The 18,772-nt window shown below is 46.1% G+C and overlaps 1 protein-coding gene across 4 annotated transcripts in view; it reads left to right on the forward strand.

Moving 5' to 3' along the window:
* The window catches only part of SCN8A (sodium voltage-gated channel alpha subunit 8), a gene marked incomplete at both ends in the record, with an annotated part of 105,817 nt that overhangs the window by 69,028 nt on the left and 18,017 nt on the right, over positions 1–18,772 (forward strand). For all 4 annotated transcript variants that reach the window (XM_084256346.1, XM_084256347.1, XM_084256348.1 and 1 more), the window contains 6 exons: positions 2,448–2,621; positions 4,420–4,776; positions 9,212–9,682; positions 10,160–10,277; positions 10,952–11,106; positions 14,032–14,205. In XM_084256346.1, the coding sequence (XP_084112472.1) occupies positions 2,448–2,621; positions 4,420–4,776; positions 9,212–9,682; positions 10,160–10,277; positions 10,952–11,106; positions 14,032–14,205 (1,449 nt within the window). The remainder of the gene's footprint in view (positions 1–2,447; positions 2,622–4,419; positions 4,777–9,211; positions 9,683–10,159; positions 10,278–10,951; positions 11,107–14,031; positions 14,206–18,772) is intronic.

Below are 18,772 nucleotides of genomic sequence, written 5' to 3' on the forward strand. Positions count from 1 at the left end.
GGCGAGACAGGAGAGGTCTGCCCTGCCATGTGGATTGCTCCCCAGCAGGCCAAGGATTAAACTCATGCTGCAGAGACTGTGCATTGCTTCATAGTGCAGTGCTTAACCCCTTGTGCCACCAGGAAGGCTCGAGAATATAAATTCTTAAGGGACGATTTGATGACAGTCACAAGGCAGTGTTTATGTTCAGCTTGTCATCCATTGCCTATACTTTTTCCTTCTCAAGAAGCATAATACAGTGCAAGTAAGAATGGCATCATAAGGATAACCTTAAATCTGTTCTCCAATTTTGAAAAAGTAACTCCTTCACATTACCAATATTACAAGTTTATGTTCACTCAAATGATAAGAGCACACTCTGTGTTGAAACAACATGGTTGCTGACCTGTCACTAGCCTTCTTGTCTAGCATTCACCCCACTGAAAAGTGGGGTCACACAACTCTGTGTCTTCATTGATTTCCTCTCAGGACCCAGAGTTCCTTAGATGGGAGTTCCCGGGACCAGTACTTAGTACTGAGAACTCCCTGTATGGTCGCCAGTGGGACAGCAAATTCAGTCTCTACTTAGTGTGCATGACACAGGCTAATGTTCTCCATAGGGGAGATACGATGGGTTTACAATGAGGGTGAAATGTGTGTCAGGAGTGAGCTGCTCTGCATTCCCTGACCTCTCTTATAAGAATATTCCAGTTGGGTTTTTTTTTTTTTTAAGATTTATTTATTTATTCAAGCACTGGGTATAGTCAGAAGCGTGGGAGGGTGAGAGGATTCACCAGAGCCAGAGCAGGGAGTAGAACAGGCAGACTGATGAAGTACACTGCTGAGGGGAGCAGCGGGTGCAGCAGGAGAGGTCTGTGCGCCATGTGAAACCCTCCGGGAGGCCGGGGATTGAACCGGCGCTGCAGAGGCTGCGGGCAGCTCAACCGCTGCTCAACCGCTGCGCCACCAGGGAGGCCCCAGATGGGTTTTTTTTCTTGGTGGTGGTGGTGGTGTGTGTGTGTGTGTGTTTGTTTTGTTTGCTTTCCAAACAATAGCTGAACCGATAGTTAGTGATGTCCCATTTGTATAGATGCTCAACAAGTTCACATTGACTGTGAACTTTGAGTTAGTTTAACTGGATCCCTTCAGGGAATATTTTCTTTCAGTTTTCAAATAAAGGGGACTCATTGTGGACACCAAAACGTCTAACCCACTTACTCATTTTCATGTATTTCCATTTAATCATTCTGTTGGTACTGTTTTGCTTTAATTTGCTGTATTTCCAAACAGCAACAACAGCCTAAATATTTCTACTATTCTTAATTGCCCTCAAACCTTATCTTCAAAATATTCCTTAAACGCCTTCATATGTAAATTTGGTAGCCAAATGGTTACAAATACTAATTTATTAAAAGTTTCAAACTTACTGCGTATAAATTCCTGTCTAAAATCACAATATTCAGTGAGAGTATGGTGTTAACCTGGTTAATCTACAGTGAGGGTATTGGTCTCATCAAAACTGGCTTTATTCATGGTTTTCCTTTCTTACTGCATGTTGTATTAGCAAGACTGCATGCTGCAGATGGCACTGGGGAACACAAGGCCTCTGTCAAACAGAAAAGTGGTAGATAGTTAGCATGGGGAAGAAGTTATTAAACTCCACATCTAAAATAATTCTGTTATTATCATACTGAAAAAATAAAAAACAATAAGTAAATTCTTTGAGGGTCTGTTTACCCAATCAAATTTTATGCAAGCAGTGAAAGTGGGAATTAGAAAGACTGTATAGCAACACGGATAGAATTATGATAACTGGAAAATAAGACCCATGATATTGTGTACACTCTATGTCAGAATATATATACATTTGAAAAAACCCAGAAGGGAATACTTAAAAATGACTGTTGTCTGTAAGGTGGCGAGACCCTGGATATCTTTTCCTGTATCTGTGTAAATTCAGGAATGTTCTGTTGCCTTTATGATTTAAAGTATAAAGCCCTGCAGCATATGTCCAAGTTTGATAAGACGCATAACTCAAGACAGGAATAATGGCTCTATCTTCCAATATAATTTTATTATATTGGAAGAGATACAATGAGTATTTTTTTTTAAGGCAAATGTCCCAAGCAGATACAGTGATGTGACATAACGTAACTCTTTAAAAAGCTACCTGTGTGGTGTTTCCATTGCTTAGAATATTTTTTCAGCTGCTCCCTTAAATAATGTGAATTGTTGGGTTCTGGCAGCAAAAATAGGATCGTTGGGGCCTGAGGACTTCATCCAAGAAGAAAATAAGGTTTTCCTGCAGCCTAGGGTGTGGCAGTGGGACAGACGGGTGTCACTGGCCTCACGTGCAGAATCTAACCAAGGCTGGTTCTTGAGGCTTCTTGGGTATGTTGTATGCAAAAATAATGATAAAGGCGTTCTCTATTATTTCTCTTTCTTCCCCTCCCCCCTTTCCCCTCTAGGTTTTCACTGGAATTTTCACAGCGGAAATGTTCCTGAAGCTCATAGCCATGGATCCCTACTATTATTTCCAAGAAGGTTGGAACATTTTTGACGGATTTATTGTCTCCCTCAGTTTAATGGAACTGGGTCTAGCAGACGTGGAGGGGCTTTCGGTGCTGCGATCTTTCCGATTGGTATTCCATGTTTCTCCAATTTCTTTTTACATTTCCTGTCTTGCAGCTACTAGGAAGAAATTTGTATAAGTTAATTTGATGATTTTTTTTTTTTTAAATCCTTAGCTGTAGTCTACTTCCATTCTAGTTGACTATTTATTGGCTTAGCTACTAATATCTTGGAAACTTTTCTGCTAAATACCTAATATAATTTAGTTTTGCAGCGTCAGTCAACAAACAAATCAAATTTTAGGAAGTTCCTCAAAAAAGAATGGTTAATTTAAACATTGAAAAAGGACACCCAAAGGCTATATATACTAAGGTGCAATTTGGGTACACTAGCAAGCCTGTTTCTTGACTGAACATCTCCCTGAAATGGCTAGAATTTCTTCTTGTTCAAAGATGGCTTTCCCCATATCTTATATCATGGTGATTCCTTCCAAAAAAGGAGAATCAAATGATATATTTTTAATTACATTGAAATTGGTTGTTAAAACACTTGCTTTGCTTTTCATACTAAGGATTCTTTTAATGTTTTGAAGAAATTAGTGTTTAAATTGCTAAAATGTTTCTGAAAGAATAATTAATGATATCCTGAAAATAATTTCCAGTAAGCACAGGTCTAAGGGATGCCCTGGTGGAACCTCTTAAGAGGCTGTATTTAAAAAAAAAGGAAAAAAGAAGCTGTATTTCTTTGGGGAGCCAAAGGGCACCCACTCAGATAAAGCCTCAGAACTGGCCTAGGTTTCTACCCTCCCTATTGGGAAATGCTTGACCACTTGCAACTGAAAGGATTTAAGGTTTTTTTCGTTAGGATATTCAGCATAGCTAAGGAATGAAATTGGAATAGAGTGAAACTAATTGTAAAATGGAGATTTCACTCAGCCCAATCACAAATAACCTCTGCTCAGCAGCTTTGTTAGAATCCAGCCCACAACAGGCTTTTTAAAAGAATTATTCATATTATCTAGAAGATGAGAGGAAGGAGTTAAGTGAAGGAAACTTTAGCACTAGTATTCTTTTTTTAATATATACGTATATATGTGTATATATACATACATATTTCTCCTCTCAGGTGTAGTCCTCATAAAATTCCCATCACCAATTCACCTGTGAACCATCTCCATAGTCCCTTGTAACACTAATATTCTTAAAAAACTAAAAGTGAGTCAGAAAGGGGGAAAACTGAATTAATCCAGATATCCACATAGAGCGATACCTGGTAAACTTTATACTCTCCAATAAGACTCAAATTTTCAATAGAAAAACGATGTTCACAATAGAGGGCTTGCCTTACACAGAATTCCTGATGTGTGTTAGTTGTTAACTTACGTCATCTGATGACCTCGTCACTGTCATTCCACTTACGGGCTTTGTATGTTACGATTCTTGGGCTGTTAGTCAAGACCTTATAATCATTCATGACAGAATATAGGCATTGCATGATTAACAGAACCAGATATTCTGTACTCTGAATATCGGTATGATCCCTTGAAAAGTCAAGAGAAAATCAGAAGGAGAAAGATATGTTCATGTCAGAATTTTGAAAAAGTAGATTGACTGAGGAACTCATACAGAGGCAGTTTTCTTGGTTGCTAGTTGTAAATCTTTCTCTTACCAGAAAAGTGATCACTTTTCCCTCAAACGCCTCAGCTCTTGTCATTTTAGTTTGGTAAGATATTGTCAGAAAGTCCTGAGAGTGTCCCAAGGGTGCACTATCATTTGAAGCTGTTCTTGCTAGTTCTCTATGTTTTTATGTTAGCCATGGGTAAGAAATGGATTGAGTATCATATGGATTTTGTTTGGGTTTTCTCCTTAGCTGCGAGTCTTCAAATTGGCGAAATCCTGGCCCACCCTGAACATGCTGATCAAGATTATTGGAAATTCAGTGGGTGCCCTGGGCAACCTGACCCTGGTGCTGGCCATTATTGTCTTCATCTTCGCCGTGGTGGGGATGCAACTCTTCGGAAAGAACTACAAAGAGTGTGTCTGCAAGATCAACCAGGACTGCGAACTCCCTCGCTGGCACATGCATGACTTCTTTCATTCCTTCCTCATTGTCTTTCGAGTGTTGTGTGGGGAGTGGATCGAGACCATGTGGGACTGCATGGAGGTGGCAGGCCAGGCCATGTGCCTCATTGTCTTCATGATGGTCATGGTTATTGGCAACTTGGTGGTTAGTACTGACTTCTAGACTTTCATGTTCTTTGCCCTAAACATCTTACCCTTGACCCAGAAGCCCTTTCTGCTTTGTCCTTCTACTGCTACCTTCCTTGTTTGTGTTGGATTTTATTCCTTCTTGGTCCAAGAACCCTAAGGTACAAATGAAAGAAAGGAAACTGGCATTGACAGTCTGGTATTTACTGGTATTTACACCACAATCTTCCAACACTTTTTCATAGTTAAGGAAACTTTCGCAAAGTTAAATGACTTTCCCAGAGTCACACACACACATCTGGTAAATGTTAGAGCTTATTTTAGATATTAGTCTAAAATATGAGTCTGTGCTCTTTTTTTCCGAGGGGGGGTGTGTTCTTCCACCTTTCTTAATTTTTTTTCTTGCGGTATAACTGACATGTATACATTATCTTAGTTTCAGGTATACAGCATCATTATTTGATATTTGTACATATTTTGAAATGATTACAATAAGTCTAGTTCATGTTTTTCTTGTGATGAGGAATTTCAAGATCAACTCGCTTAGCAAGTTTCAAGTATGCAATACAGTATTATTAGCTATAGTTAGCATGCTGCGCATTATATTCCCATGACTTACTTTATAACTGGAAATTTGGACCTTGGACCTCCTTAACCCTTTTCACCCCACCCCCTCTCCTGCCTCTAGCAGCCACCAATCTATTCTTTATGGACTTGGGTTATTTGTTTGTTTTAGATCCCACATATAAATGAAATCATATGGTGTTTGTCTTTCTCTTTCTTACTTATTTCACTCAGCATAATTCCTTGGTCCACCAATGTAGTCATATGGCTGTCATGTGCCACTCTTTTCTATGGCTGAAAAATTGTCCATTGTGTGCATGTGCAATATTTTCTTTATAGAATTATTCATTGATGGACACTTGGGTTGCTTCTGTGTTTTCATCGTTATAAATAATGCTATAGTGAACATGGGGGTGCTTTAGAATTTTCAAGTGAGTATTTTCATTTCCTTTGGATAAGCACCCAGAAGTGAAATTGCTGAATTTTATGGTAGTTCTATTTTTAATTTTTTGAGGACTCTCCATACTATTTTCCATAGTGACCATAAAAGTTTACATTCTCCCAGTAGTACACAAGGGTTCCCTTTTCTCCACATCTCTGCTATCTCTGTTATCTCTTGTCTTTTTGATAACAACCATCCTAACAGATATGGGATGCTCTCTCATTGTGGTTTTAATTTCATTTCCCTATGATTAGTGATGTTGAACATCTTTTCATGTACCTGTTGGCTATCTGTAAGTCACTTTGGGAAAACACCTGTTCAGGTCCTTTGCTCTTTTACTACAAAAAATTTCTTTCATCTAAGCCAGACTTTCTCACCCTGAACACTGCTGACATTTTGGGCTAGATAATTCTCTGTTTTGGGCTGTCTTATGCATTGTAGGATGTGTACCAGCGTCCCTGATCTCCACTAACAAGTAGCACCCCCCACCCCCAGGTTGTGACAAGCAAAAAATGTCTCCAGATATTGCCAACTCTCCCCGAGGGGACAAAACTGCCCTCCATGGAGACTCATTGATCTAAACCCTCTCCGGGTTTTACTTCATTTGTGTAAATGACAAATCACTTTCTTGCTTAACCGTGACCTGTCAGCCTGCTATATTCTGCCTCTGTATTTATCACATTCACCAACGGAGATATTAGCACTTTGTTTCTCAACGTGTGACCTGAGGACTAACAGCAACAAGATCACTTGAGAGGGTGTTAGAAATGCAGTCTTAACCCCCATTCCAGAATTACTGAATCAGAACATGCATTTTTAAAAAGACTTCCAAGTGAGTCACATGCATACTAAAGTTTACTAAGTCCCCATCTTTCAGATCAGGCTTAATCCCACTTGTAAGTGTAAAGCAGGGAGGACTAGAAGAAGACTAACTTAAAGAGCCCTTCCATATTAGTTCTTTTCCTTTTCCTGCCATACAGAAGCAAGTTCCTACTCGCCAGCCTCTGAACCAGCCATGGCCACTGCATGACTTATAAAAATAGATACTGTAATGTTTCTTTTTTTTTTTTTAGTTTTTTTTAAGATTTATTTTTATTTATTTATTTATACAAGCACTGGGTATAGTCAGAAGCGTGGGAGGGCGAGAGAATTCACCGGAGCCAGAGCCGGGAGCAGAGCAGGCAGAAGGACCGAAGTACACTGCTGAGGGGAGCAGCGGGCGGCAGGAGAGGTCTGCGCGCCATGTGGGACCCTCCCCTGGTGGCCCGGGAGCAGCCGGGGATTGAACCGGCACTGCAGAGGCTGCGGGCAGCTTTGCAACCCAGCCCTCAACCGCTGCGCCACCCGGGAGGCCCTGTAATGTTTCTTTAATCCCTCCAATCTCCATCCCAGACACCTTCTCCTCAGTCCTAACCCCTCTAGGCTTTTCACTCCTTCAGCGAATATAGCTGTCACCTACCCTTTTCACTCCTTCAGTGAATATAGCTGTCACCTACCGGTATGTAATGCAACCAGCGTTTAGTAACCCTGACCTTGGCCTCCTTGCTGCAGTCCCCTATTGTCAGTTGTCTCAAGGACATCTCCCCATGACAAAAAGCACAGGACAAAAGCAACTTGTACTTCTGCTCCTGATGTGACGCCTTCCTAGGCTCTCTGTACGCATTGCCTCTCCCCACTCATGTCTAGTAACCTGTATTGTCTCTTCTGACTCTTTTCTCCACCCCCAGTAAATATCTGAGACCTTACATATGTTTCTTTATAGGATTTCTGTTCCTATATCTTTCTTCATAGTGTTTCTAAAATCTGCCCCTTCTTTTCCATTTCTATAACCCATCCGGTATTTCTAAAAGTGTGGTCTAAGACATCACAATTCACCCAGGGTCCACTCATTATGAAAGACCAAGTCCCAGGGTCCCACACCAGATCTACTGAATCAGAATCTCTTTTGGGTAAAGCCAAGGAAATAGGTATTTTAACAAGTGTCCCACCCAGGAGAGTCTTATACATGCTGAGGGATAAGATGACCATACCCCAGGGCCTCCCCAGTGGCGCAGTGGTTGAGCGCTGGGTTGCGAAGCTGCCCGCAGCCTCTGCAGTGCCAGTTCGATCCCCGGCTGCTCCCCGGCCACCGGAGGAGAGTCCCACATGGCGCCCAGACCTCTCCTGCCGCCCGCTGCTCCCCTCAGTAGTGTACTTTGGTCCTTCTGCCTGCTCTGCTCCCCGCTCTGGCTCTGGTGAATTCTTTCACCCTCCCGTGCTTCTGACTGTACCCAGTGCTTGTACAAATAAATAAATAAATTTTAAAAATAAATAAATAAATAAATAAATCTTTAAAAAAAAAAAAAAGATGACTATACCCCAGTCGAGACCCTAATCACCTCATGCAGGTAACAACCTCCTCCCTCCTAGTACCGTCTCTCCAGCTGCTAACAATGGCTCTCTTAATCTCTGTCTCATCTGTGACTCTAGTCAAGAAACAAGTGAATCCAATGAAGTAAAACTCAAATCCCTCAGCCTGACCCTCAGAACTCTCCCAACCACAGCCCTCCAACTCATCCCTCCACCTTATCCCCTTTCTACCAACCGTATTGCTCTTCAGTTCTGCAAATGGCCCAGGTAACCCAACTACATAGGGTTTATCTGTTGTTTCTGTTCCTCCCACTCCGTACATGCCATCATCTCCAGCTAGGATGTGTGCCTTGCTCTTCTTCAGAAGTGTGACAGAGTAAGGGCCAGGTGTAAATCAAGAAGTGAACATCTCTCCCACTTTTCAAAAGTTAAGTCTTAAAAAAAAAATTAATCTTAATGCCCCTTTGGTAAAATAGGAAATTAGAAAAATAGATAAGCTTGCATTTGATGGCTTGACACCTAGAGGTACAACGGAACGCAAAGTCACATCACTGTCCTTCAGAAGCTGTTTTGTTTTGATAAGTGTTAGGAAAACAAAGAAAATTCCTCTTAAAATAAGATGACATTAAATATATTTCAGGTCTGCCTTTGGGATACAGTACATGAAAGTGTGGTTCTCCAAGCCTAACATTTCCTAATGTGGGTTCTCCAAGACACCTCTGGAGCATCAGTGCAGTCTTCAGTCCTTCCCAATTACCCACGCCTGCCTTTTTGTTTTCATTTGGGGGGAATTTTCCAGAATGGATAGTCATTGCTTTTTCTGGTTATAAGAAAAGTATGTTTTGGGCTACATATGTGAGTAGGTCAAACTACAAAAGAACCAAGAAGAGATGCCACACTCAGTATCACAACCAAAACCAAGCAAAATGCCCACCTCGTGGTGTGAGCATCTCAGACCCCTGGGGGCCAAATAAAGTACAACAGAAGCTCTTGAGTCTGTCACAGAAGCCTGTGGCTTCCTGTTCACAGCCCTAGCTCAGTGGAGAGCTTGCCGTAAAACCATTCTACATTTATTCTTTCTCTGATGCTCCTGGTATAGGTGCTGAACCTGTTTCTGGCCTTGCTTCTGAGCTCCTTCAGCGCAGACAACCTGGCAGCCACAGACGACGACGGGGAAATGAACAATTTGCAGATCTCGGTGATCCGCATCAAAAAGGGGGTGGCATGGACCAAACTGAAGGTGCGTGCCTTCATGCAGGCGCACTTCAAGCAGCGGGAGGCTGATGAGGTGAAACCGCTGGACGAGCTGTATGAAAAGAAGGCCAATTGCATTGCCAACCACACCGGTGCAGACATCCACCGGAATGGTGACTTCCAGAAGAACGGCAACGGCACGACCAGCGGCATTGGCAGCAGCGTGGAGAAGTACATCATTGATGAAGACCACATGTCCTTCATCAACAACCCCAACCTGACCGTGCGGGTCCCCATCGCCGTTGGCGAATCTGATTTTGAGAACGTCAACACAGAGGATGTCACCAGCGAGTCGGACCCCGATGGCAGCAAAGATGTAAGGTCCCAGCCTAGAACCCAGCCTTGACCCTGTGTGAAAATAAACAGACTCTGTCAGCCCAGGCCTTGGTTGAGCTATGGGCTTGGTAGAGCGATTCTGGAATAGCCAGCTCAGCTCCACCTCCTCTCCCTTCCGTTGTCGTTGTCAGCCTCCCCTGGATGCCCTTGATCCCTGGGTCTGTCTCCACTGCTCCGGAACCCTCTAGGCCAGAAGCTGGAGTAAACCCTGGAGCCCTTGCCTGCTCCAGTCTGCTGGAGCGACATCCCTCAGACTGACCCGGAACCACATCTGTTTACTGTGGATCTGGGAGTGGGCTGCAATGTTGTACCCCATCCTGACAGGAGTTTTGAGGGCCCTGTGCCCTCCCATTGAGAGGGAGGTGATGATGAGCTGTGATGGGAACTGCAGCCGGCGCCAGGGCGGCTGGACCGCGATACCCCAGAGCCTCTTCACCCCCTTTCCTTGTGTGTCTAGAAACTGGATGACACCAGCTCCTCCGAAGGAAGTACCATCGACATCAAGCCAGAAGTAGAAGAAGTTCCCGTGGAACAGCCTGAGGAATACTTGGATCCAGACGCCTGCTTCACAGAAGGTAAAAGGGGGCGCAGAGGCGCGCATGTGGCACTTGAACTGCGTGTAGACAGAGCTCCGCTAGGGTTAGTGGGGTGAGGGGGTCATGGCTTTCTTCAAAAACAAGTTTCTATTCTCATACTTTTGTTATTTTTTTAAAAGATTTATTTATGCCTACAAGATCTGGGGCGTAGGCCAGAGGTGCGGCGGGTGAGAGGATTCACCAGAGACAGAGTGGGGAACAGAACAGGCAGACCAATGAAGTACACTGCTGAGGGGAACAGCGGGCGAGACAGGAGAGGTCTGCTGCACCTGTGGGTAGCTCCCTGGCTGGCCGGGGATCTCTGTGCTTAACCCCGTGTGCCACCAGGGAGGCCCCACTTTTGTATTTTTTCCCCTTGGTATCAGCCCAAACACTCCCATTAGAAAGGCCTGTGCCTGCCTCCTGATGACCCTGTGTTCCTCCCTCTCAGTGCTTCCCTACAGGACATCTTCCCAAGCCCAGAGGGCCCTGCCCTGGTGGCCTTGTGGTGGTCTTAGCCCTGCCACGTCTCCATTTCTGAATCGGGCGTCTGATTCAGCCCCACTCCCCACGTGTGGTGGGGCAGCCACTGGCAGGGTCTGGGAGGTGGAGGAGAGGGCGGATCTAGGCAGGGTGCACTCCCTGGGCCTCACCTGCTCTCCCGCTGGTGCCAGGTTGTGTCCAGCGATTCAAGTGCTGCCAGGTCAACATTGAAGAGGGGCTGGGCAAGTCCTGGTGGATCCTGCGGAAAACCTGCTTCCTCATCGTGGAGCACAACTGGTTTGAAACCTTCATCATCTTCATGATCCTGCTGAGCAGCGGCGCCCTGGTGAGGGCTGGGGAGGGGCAGGGATGGACTGGGGGTGGGTGGGGGATGCCCGGGGACCTCGTGGGGGTACCCAGTGGCCCAAACCCAGTTTCTCCGAGGACACAGAGCAATGGTGGCTCCAAGAACAATGGCCTGTTAAGAATGAACCGTTGTTCTAACAAGTTAGGATTAGGATCCAGCTCGTCCACATCCTGATCTTTTTTAGATTCAGGATGACCCCACAGACCCAGGGCGAGAATACAGATCACCAGGGGCCTCCACTGCTTGGTTTGCCTCATTTTAAGCAACTTGCTAAAATGAGCTTTCCTTTCTTAAATAATGCCCCAACTATTTTATTTACTCCTTAGTTGCCCAAGATAGGAGGGAGGGGTGTTCTTCCACTCACTCTCCCCTCACACCCCGCTGGGTTTGGAGACTGGGGCACTAGCAGATGTTTAGAGAATCAGACCCTGGTACATAGTTTCCCGCGCTGGTGAGTGCTCACCACTGGTCAGGGAGGCACCAGGGCCTGAATGCACAGGCTCCTCCCCTGCGGGACTAGTCTCCTGGCCTTAGCTTTCATTTTTAGTAGGACTGTAGCCGTGGAGACCTGGACAGGGTCTGGAGTGAGGGGCTGTTTCCCGTTGGGTAGACGTGAGGGCACTGGGGACTACCAGTACTGCACGCTCCTTCTCTTAGTTAAGGGAAAGGTGAAGAATGCAGAATTTTGAGGTTTTGTAGAGAAGGTGGACCCATTTTGTGTAGGTGTGGATTCAAAGCTTAATCTGGAAACAGAAAAACAACAAGGGAAAAGCCCCAAATTCAGTGTTAATATCCCACAGTGACTTGAGAAGTTTCACTGGCTTGGGAGGTGGCAGAGAAACTGGGGCAGGCGGTGATACGTGGTAAAGAGAGCCCAGAACGAAGAGAATCTGGGGGGTCTGGGGAGTCAGGACTGGGACAGCATGGCCTCTGCCGCTGGGAGGAGAGGAGCAGGCACAGGCCAGGACTGGAGAAAGGTGATTTGTTGTGATCATTGTTCTTAGACCTAGTAAGCAGAAACCTAAAATACGAGAACATGCCCGATCCTTCTGATCCTTCGCTCCCACCGCCACAGAGCAGAATAAAAGCAGTGGGGGAAAAAAAGTTTTCGAATTCTTCACTGCTTCCCTTTGGCAACTTTTATTTACCACAGATGAATAAAACAGGGGTTACTTGGCTCGTAGGCCTGTGCAGGAGTAGCCACAAGACTTGGGAATAGCGACCTGAAGCCGCGGCTAAATGTCCAAGAAAAGAATAATGGGATTGTGATGAGACTTCAGAGGGAGCTGGATTAAAGGCCCCCCTCCCACCCACCCCCCCAGGGACTTGAAGACCCAGCTTAGGCATCTCACCTAACATAGACTGGGTCATCGGCTGGAATCTAATGCAAGTGGGGGGAAGTTGATAAGCAAGATGCTTCTTTTTCGACTAAGCAGAGATTTATTAGTACTAAGATCCTGAGAATGACTGGCCCTGTAACCTCTGCCCCCTGCCCTGTGATGAGCAGAGCCCCTGTGTCTGGTGCCTGCGTCCTGGAGGATGGGTCTGCACACAGCCCCGTCTGTCCTTCCTATCAGAACTCTTCAGAGCAGGCCCCGCTCAGCCCTTGACAGAGGGCCCTTTTTTGCTTCCAGTTATTTCCCTGCTTCAGAATGCCCTCCCCTTAGCACCACACTCGCGAGTCCACCCTCTGCACATGGGACACTTGCGAGTCTACCCTCTGCTCATGAGAACGCTCACACTCTCGTGTCAGGGAGTCAGCGTATCCAAAGAAAGCAGGAGTACTAAGATGTCCTCCACCTGAGAGTCCCCCAGCCCTGTTCCCCTTCACCCATGTCTGTGGCATCAGGGGCTGAAGGAGACAAGATTTTGTCGTGTAAATATACAGCACAGATGTGGGGAGCCCAGCCCCCATGTGCTGCTGGGGGGGCCATAGAGCGATGCAGCCTCTTGGGGAAAACAGTTTGGTTGTTCCTCAAAACTTAAACCTAGACCCGTGTGACCCAGCAGCCCTACTCCTCGGTATACATCCTAGAGAAATGAAAACATAAAAAACTTACAGGAAAAGATAACCTTGTAGACAATGCTCATTGCAGCATCACTCACCACAGCCAAAAAGCAGAAACAGCACAAATGTCCGTCACCTGAAGAAGGGTCAGCGAAGTGTGGGCTAGCGTGTGCTGGAACATTCCTCACGCATAAAGAGAAGTGAAGTGTTCACACATGCTGCCACGCATGTGACCTTTGGGAATATTATGCTAAGTTAAAGGAACCAGTCACAAAGGACCATGTGTTAGGAAATGTCCAGAATAGGCAGATCTGTCGAGCTCGAAAGTGGATTCATGGTTGCCTGGGATAAGGGGGTGGCAGGGAGACAGGAGGTTAATGCCCAGAACCTACGGAGCTTCTTTTTTTTTAAGATTTATTTTATTTATACAAGAACCGGGGTACAGGCCAGATGTGCGGGAGGGTGAGAGGACTCACCAGAGACAGAGTGGGGAGCAGAACAGGCAGAATAAGCAAAATACACTGCTGAGGGGAGCAGCAGGCGAGACTGGAGAGGTCTGCTTGCTGTGTGGGTTCCAAGGCTGGCGGGGATTGAACGGGCGCTGCAGAGGCTGCGGACAGCTTCACCGCGCTGCACTCAACTGCCTGCGCCACCAGGGAGGCCCCCGGAGTTTCTTATTGAGGTTATGAAAATATTCTGACACAGATTGTGACACTAATTTTAAGGGTTTTTTTTTTTTTTTCTTTTAAAAAGCCCCATGAGGCTGGGGAATAGAGGGAGGAGGCAGGAAGCTGGTGACAGGAGGCTCCAGCACGAGGCACTGTGGGGAGGGCCCAACCTCCGCTCTTATTTATCCACTTGCAGACACTTGCACGCAGCCCCTGCCTCTCTTTCAGGCCTTCGAGGACATTTACATCGAGCAGAGAAAGACCATCCGTACCATCCTGGAGTACGCAGACAAAGTGTTCACCTACATCTTCATCCTGGAGATGTTGCTCAAGTGGACCGCTTACGGCTTCGTCAAGTTCTTCACCAACGCCTGGTGCTGGCTGGACTTCCTCATTGTTGCTGTACGTGTCCTGCTTTCTATTCCACCTCTTCTGGCAGGAAAACAAAAAGGGGGGTTTCTCTTCCTTTGCCTGCTGGAGTTTCAGGGGGCCTGGGGTGTGGGATAGATCAGACGCAGGTGTAGATTTGGGTGACGAGCGCTCGGGTCTTGACTGTGGGCAGGGAGCTCTGCCGGCCGCCTCGGCACCAGGGACAAGCAACCAGCTCTTCACTTGGGTTGGTTTGAGCTCGAAGATGCCAAGATCAGGAACTGGGAGTGGAACCACTGTGTCGGGCACTCTGGGAGACTGGGGACAGAAGGGTCTTGTCCCAACCAGCGTGAGGTTTCTCTCTGCCCAGAGATGGGGCAGAGGGTGCCTCTGGGAAGGGTGGGGGCGGAGACTCCTGCAGGCTGATCTCATGGACACTGTCTTTCTACCCAAGTTGTCTGAATGAGTTGGTCTCTCAGGGAGAGGGGAATTCACGATAAAATCAAGCCCCCCGCTTGCACGTTACCATTCCATGGTGACTGTCAAACTAAGAAAGTCCTTTTTTCCTCCAGGTTCCAAGTCCATCTCCAAGGCTTGGTGGCCATTACCTCCCATTTCTTTTTCAGGTTGGAAGCTCTAAACTATTTCTAAACTATTTTGTCTCTTAACTATTTCTGACCCCACCAGTGCTTGTTCCTTTTTGTCTTTTCTAACCTTGACAATTTTCTCTTATTCTGTGTAATAACTAGTGTTTTCCTCAAACCAAATCCACACCTTTTTTACAAAGGGTGAACAGAACATGCAGCATTAGGGCCTATGGAGAATTCTCCTCCTGCTGAGAAGTGCCAAGGTGGAGTGTCTAGAGGCTAGGCTGGCACTTTTAGAATCTGTCCCGTTGGCCCTGTGGTAGGCTGCCGGTAGAGGACCTCCAGGCTCTAGAATAGGCCAGTGTGGAAATCCCTCCCATGGCCACCAGCAGCCCAGCCTCTCAGCAGCAGGGATCTCTGCTCTTTAGTGCATTCTTTTCTCAACACAGCTTCTGTTGCTCCCATCACGATGACTCCTGCTGTCCCTACACTCCCCATTTCAGAAAGCCAGCCTTTGGGGAGATGCCTGAATGAGATGAGGAGGTCACCTGCCCTCAGAGTGAATCAAAAAGTCCTGTCCCAGGGAGCGCCAGCAGGAGCCCCCAAGGTGACAGTGCTCCCTTCAGCAGCTGTTGACAGCACCTTGTGGTGGAAGGGCCTCTGCCCCCCGCACTTGAAAGCTTGAGCTGTAGGAATTAGAGAATGGGTTGGGATAAAACTCAGGGAACTAAAGTGACACCAGGCCAGCTCTCTTTCTAGAGAGGAGAGCAAGTGCCAGAGTCTTCATGTCACTATAAACCCTTAAGTGTGACACCGATGGGAATCCTAAAAGCCCTACATTCTCTGGACCTTCTAGTAACTGAGGCAGACCCACCTCTGCCACACTCCCAACTGCCCTAGGAAGCTGTGATTTGAAACATCCCCACTGTGACATTTCCCTCCATGGCCTGCCCTACCTGAACCACTCTCTTGCTCTCCTCTCTGTGGGGAGCAACTCCAGAATTTGACACTCAGTCAGGTGTCCCACATTCCTCTGGAAACCAAATAAGCTGCTGCGAGCCTTCACAACCCTACATATCGCCATTTATTTGGCAAGCATTTTAGCATGTGTGCTGGGTGGCAGGGAAATAAAGCACATGAGACAGGCATGTAACCAGCTGACAACACCCTTTGGCCTTTCATCCTTTGGTAGTAACCCATCTAGCGGTTGGGATCCGCTGAGTCCTTAAATTGTCATGAAGTCTGACAGTGGCTCCTGAGAACACATCTGTACCAGTTATTAGTGAATAGGTATAAATCAAACATCATTCTCCGGGTAGAATTGTCCCAGAAACCTAGGGCGACACAGAGGACAGTCCTCGGCCCAAGGCAGTCCCCGGCCCCTGGAGACAGACAAGGCTTGCAGGACCACTCTAGCCTGGTTTCAGGCTCAGGGTAACCCAGCATTCTGGGAACCAGATTCTCCCGGGACCTCCCTCACGGTGACTTTTTCTTGGACAGGACAGATGTTTGTTGAGCAGCCACAACATGCAGTTGTTCTGGGGCTATGGAGAGAAAAAGGCATGGACACTTCTTGCTAAGGGGCTGGAGTGATGAGGCGTGTCCCCTGATAGCCATGGCATAAAGCAGAGGGGGCTCCCCGGCCTACACCGTAGCTGGTGGGTGGAAAATAAGACTTGACTGACACCTGGAGCGCCAGAATTTTCACTGCCCGTTTGGGTAAAAGTCTCGTGCATTTCAGAACATCCAGCTGTGTACGTTCGGCCCGTGTTCGGCGCTGTCTCTGAGACGCCTCTTCCTGTTCATCCACCAGTGACTTGGTGTCTGAATCTGCTTTTCATCACCATGTTTGAATTTCTAGGGGATGTTTATTCTTCCTGTTGCTCCTTAAAACTACTTAGGGTGCTTTTAGAAGCATGGGGATAATCCAGACAACTTCCAAGGTTAATTGTCTTTATTTAAAAGGGGTAGCATTTTGTTTTGCTCAAGTCTTCAGATGCACTGGACACCTTGTTCCGTAAAAGAATTTTGTCATCTCTTCCCCAGGGTAATGTACCCACCATATCTGGAGCTTAGCCAGCATATCAGTTCTAGGGATGGGAGTTTTCCAAGACCACTCGCCTCATCCTGAATTCAGTCTCCTTGAAAATATCTCCATCAGAAAATGTTCTCATTGTTTTTGAAAAAGTCACTCGGTTTCTCTCTTTCCCATGCCTGCAGCTATAAAATCTTGACATCTCAACTCCTTTTGTTTTTTTCCCAGGTTTGGTTCTTTCCTTAAAGTATGCATTAATGTTCTGATTATCTCCTATGAGTGTTTAAAACTGAGACTCAGAATTATCAAAGAGCCCTCAACTGCTAACGAATAGCCCAGATAACACCCTGATTGATCCTGTCTTGCGAGGCCTTAGCTGAATGGCAGATCGATCAGCTGAATGGCAGAGTCTCTCTCAGCAGCACTTAGAACCAACCTTTGGACTGGCAGCTGCGGCCTCCACTCTCCTCCCCCATTTATGCCTCTTTGTTATCAGATAAACCACCCAACCTGAAGAACTGGGATCTTCTTATCTTGCATGGTGCCTTGTGGCCACTGGAAGCTTTGTTTCCTACAGCCTTTACCTGGCGTAGTTTCATAGAATAAAACTGACTAATATTTTGCATTCAGGTACTTGGCTGGCATGGGAAGGCTCACCTTCAGATGTTCCACTGAGATCTAACAAAGAACCTGGCAATTTCAGATTACTTGGGTTCAGAATTGACTGTGCTTGGTAGTAATTGTAGGCAAAAAACACCTCCTTGTACATTCTTACTGATAATGATGGAGGGAGAGAAATGATTGATAGGTGCCACTGTGTTCTAGATTAGGCTTGGGAGGTCCTTGTTTCAGACAGAAATCTGACTCTGAACCCTCTGTCCTTCGTTCAGTTCATCTGGCCTTTAGTTCCAGATTTGCTCTGGACACTGCCTCAGGCTCCAAAGAAGATGCCTGCGCTAACAACTCATGAACGTGTGCATGAATAAAAGCCCCTTTTAAAAATTGAATCTTTAAGCCTGCTCAGCCCCCGCCCTTCACTAGGTAATTGACCTTCTACTTGTACTCCCTGCCATTCCTGTGACTTAACTATAAACGTCTTCATTTAAAAAAAAAAAAAAAAGGTTTCTGAAGTTCACAGATACAGAATAAAGAATTAGAATCCTAGGATAGAGATAAAAAGCAACAAATAAAACTAAGTTCTAGATTTTTATTCCTTCCCTTCAAATTTGCTTTAAAATATCCCTGAGTTAGGCTAAGTAGATCTTGTAACTACCACTTCCCAGCAGAGGGAATTTAAGAATTATGATGAGAACATCTTAACCTATCCCAGAATTTATGGTTCAGTATAAGAGAAAGACTAAGAAATCAACCCCCAAACCTTGGAGTTTTTCATCAATTAAAGATGTTTTCAAATCTGGCGCACCCATGATCTCTCGGATCAGGCCAGGCATACTTCCGTGAGGTTGGTGTCCAGTGTTAAGGGGTCATCGTGATAGTTCTCTGTGAGCTCTGGTGGAGCAAGGTGAGTTTCCTCTGGAAGAGCAGAAAGTATCTGCCCTGACTCTAGGCTTGGAGACTGCAGACTTCTCGCCAGTATGGCGACATACCCACCTCTGGATTGTTCTGACGCCTACAGTCCTCTGCGGGGGTGAGTCTTCTCACCTGCCAGCAGACGTCTGGTCTGCCCTGGAAGTCAGGAGTGCAGATCTCCAGTCCTGTCTCCAGGACTGTCCATGTGATGCTGGGCAGATTCTTGTATGTGTTCTCAGCTTCCTCATCCACTAGATAAAATTCTCCAAGAGTCATTCCAGCTGTTAATCTGTTGAGGAAATTAATAGAAGAGTGTCCTGGAAATGACAAACCTGGGACCAGTTCTTTTTGAACAGTCCTGGAGAGAAGGAATGGGGGTTATGAGGGAAAGTATGGATTCAGCTGTCCAGAGTGAGCCGAGCCCTCTTGCCCATGAGGGAGTGGTATA

Source organism: Talpa europaea, assembly GCF_964194135.1.
Source record: "Talpa europaea genome assembly, chromosome: 15".
Taxonomy (NCBI): domain Eukaryota; kingdom Metazoa; phylum Chordata; class Mammalia; order Eulipotyphla; family Talpidae; genus Talpa; species Talpa europaea.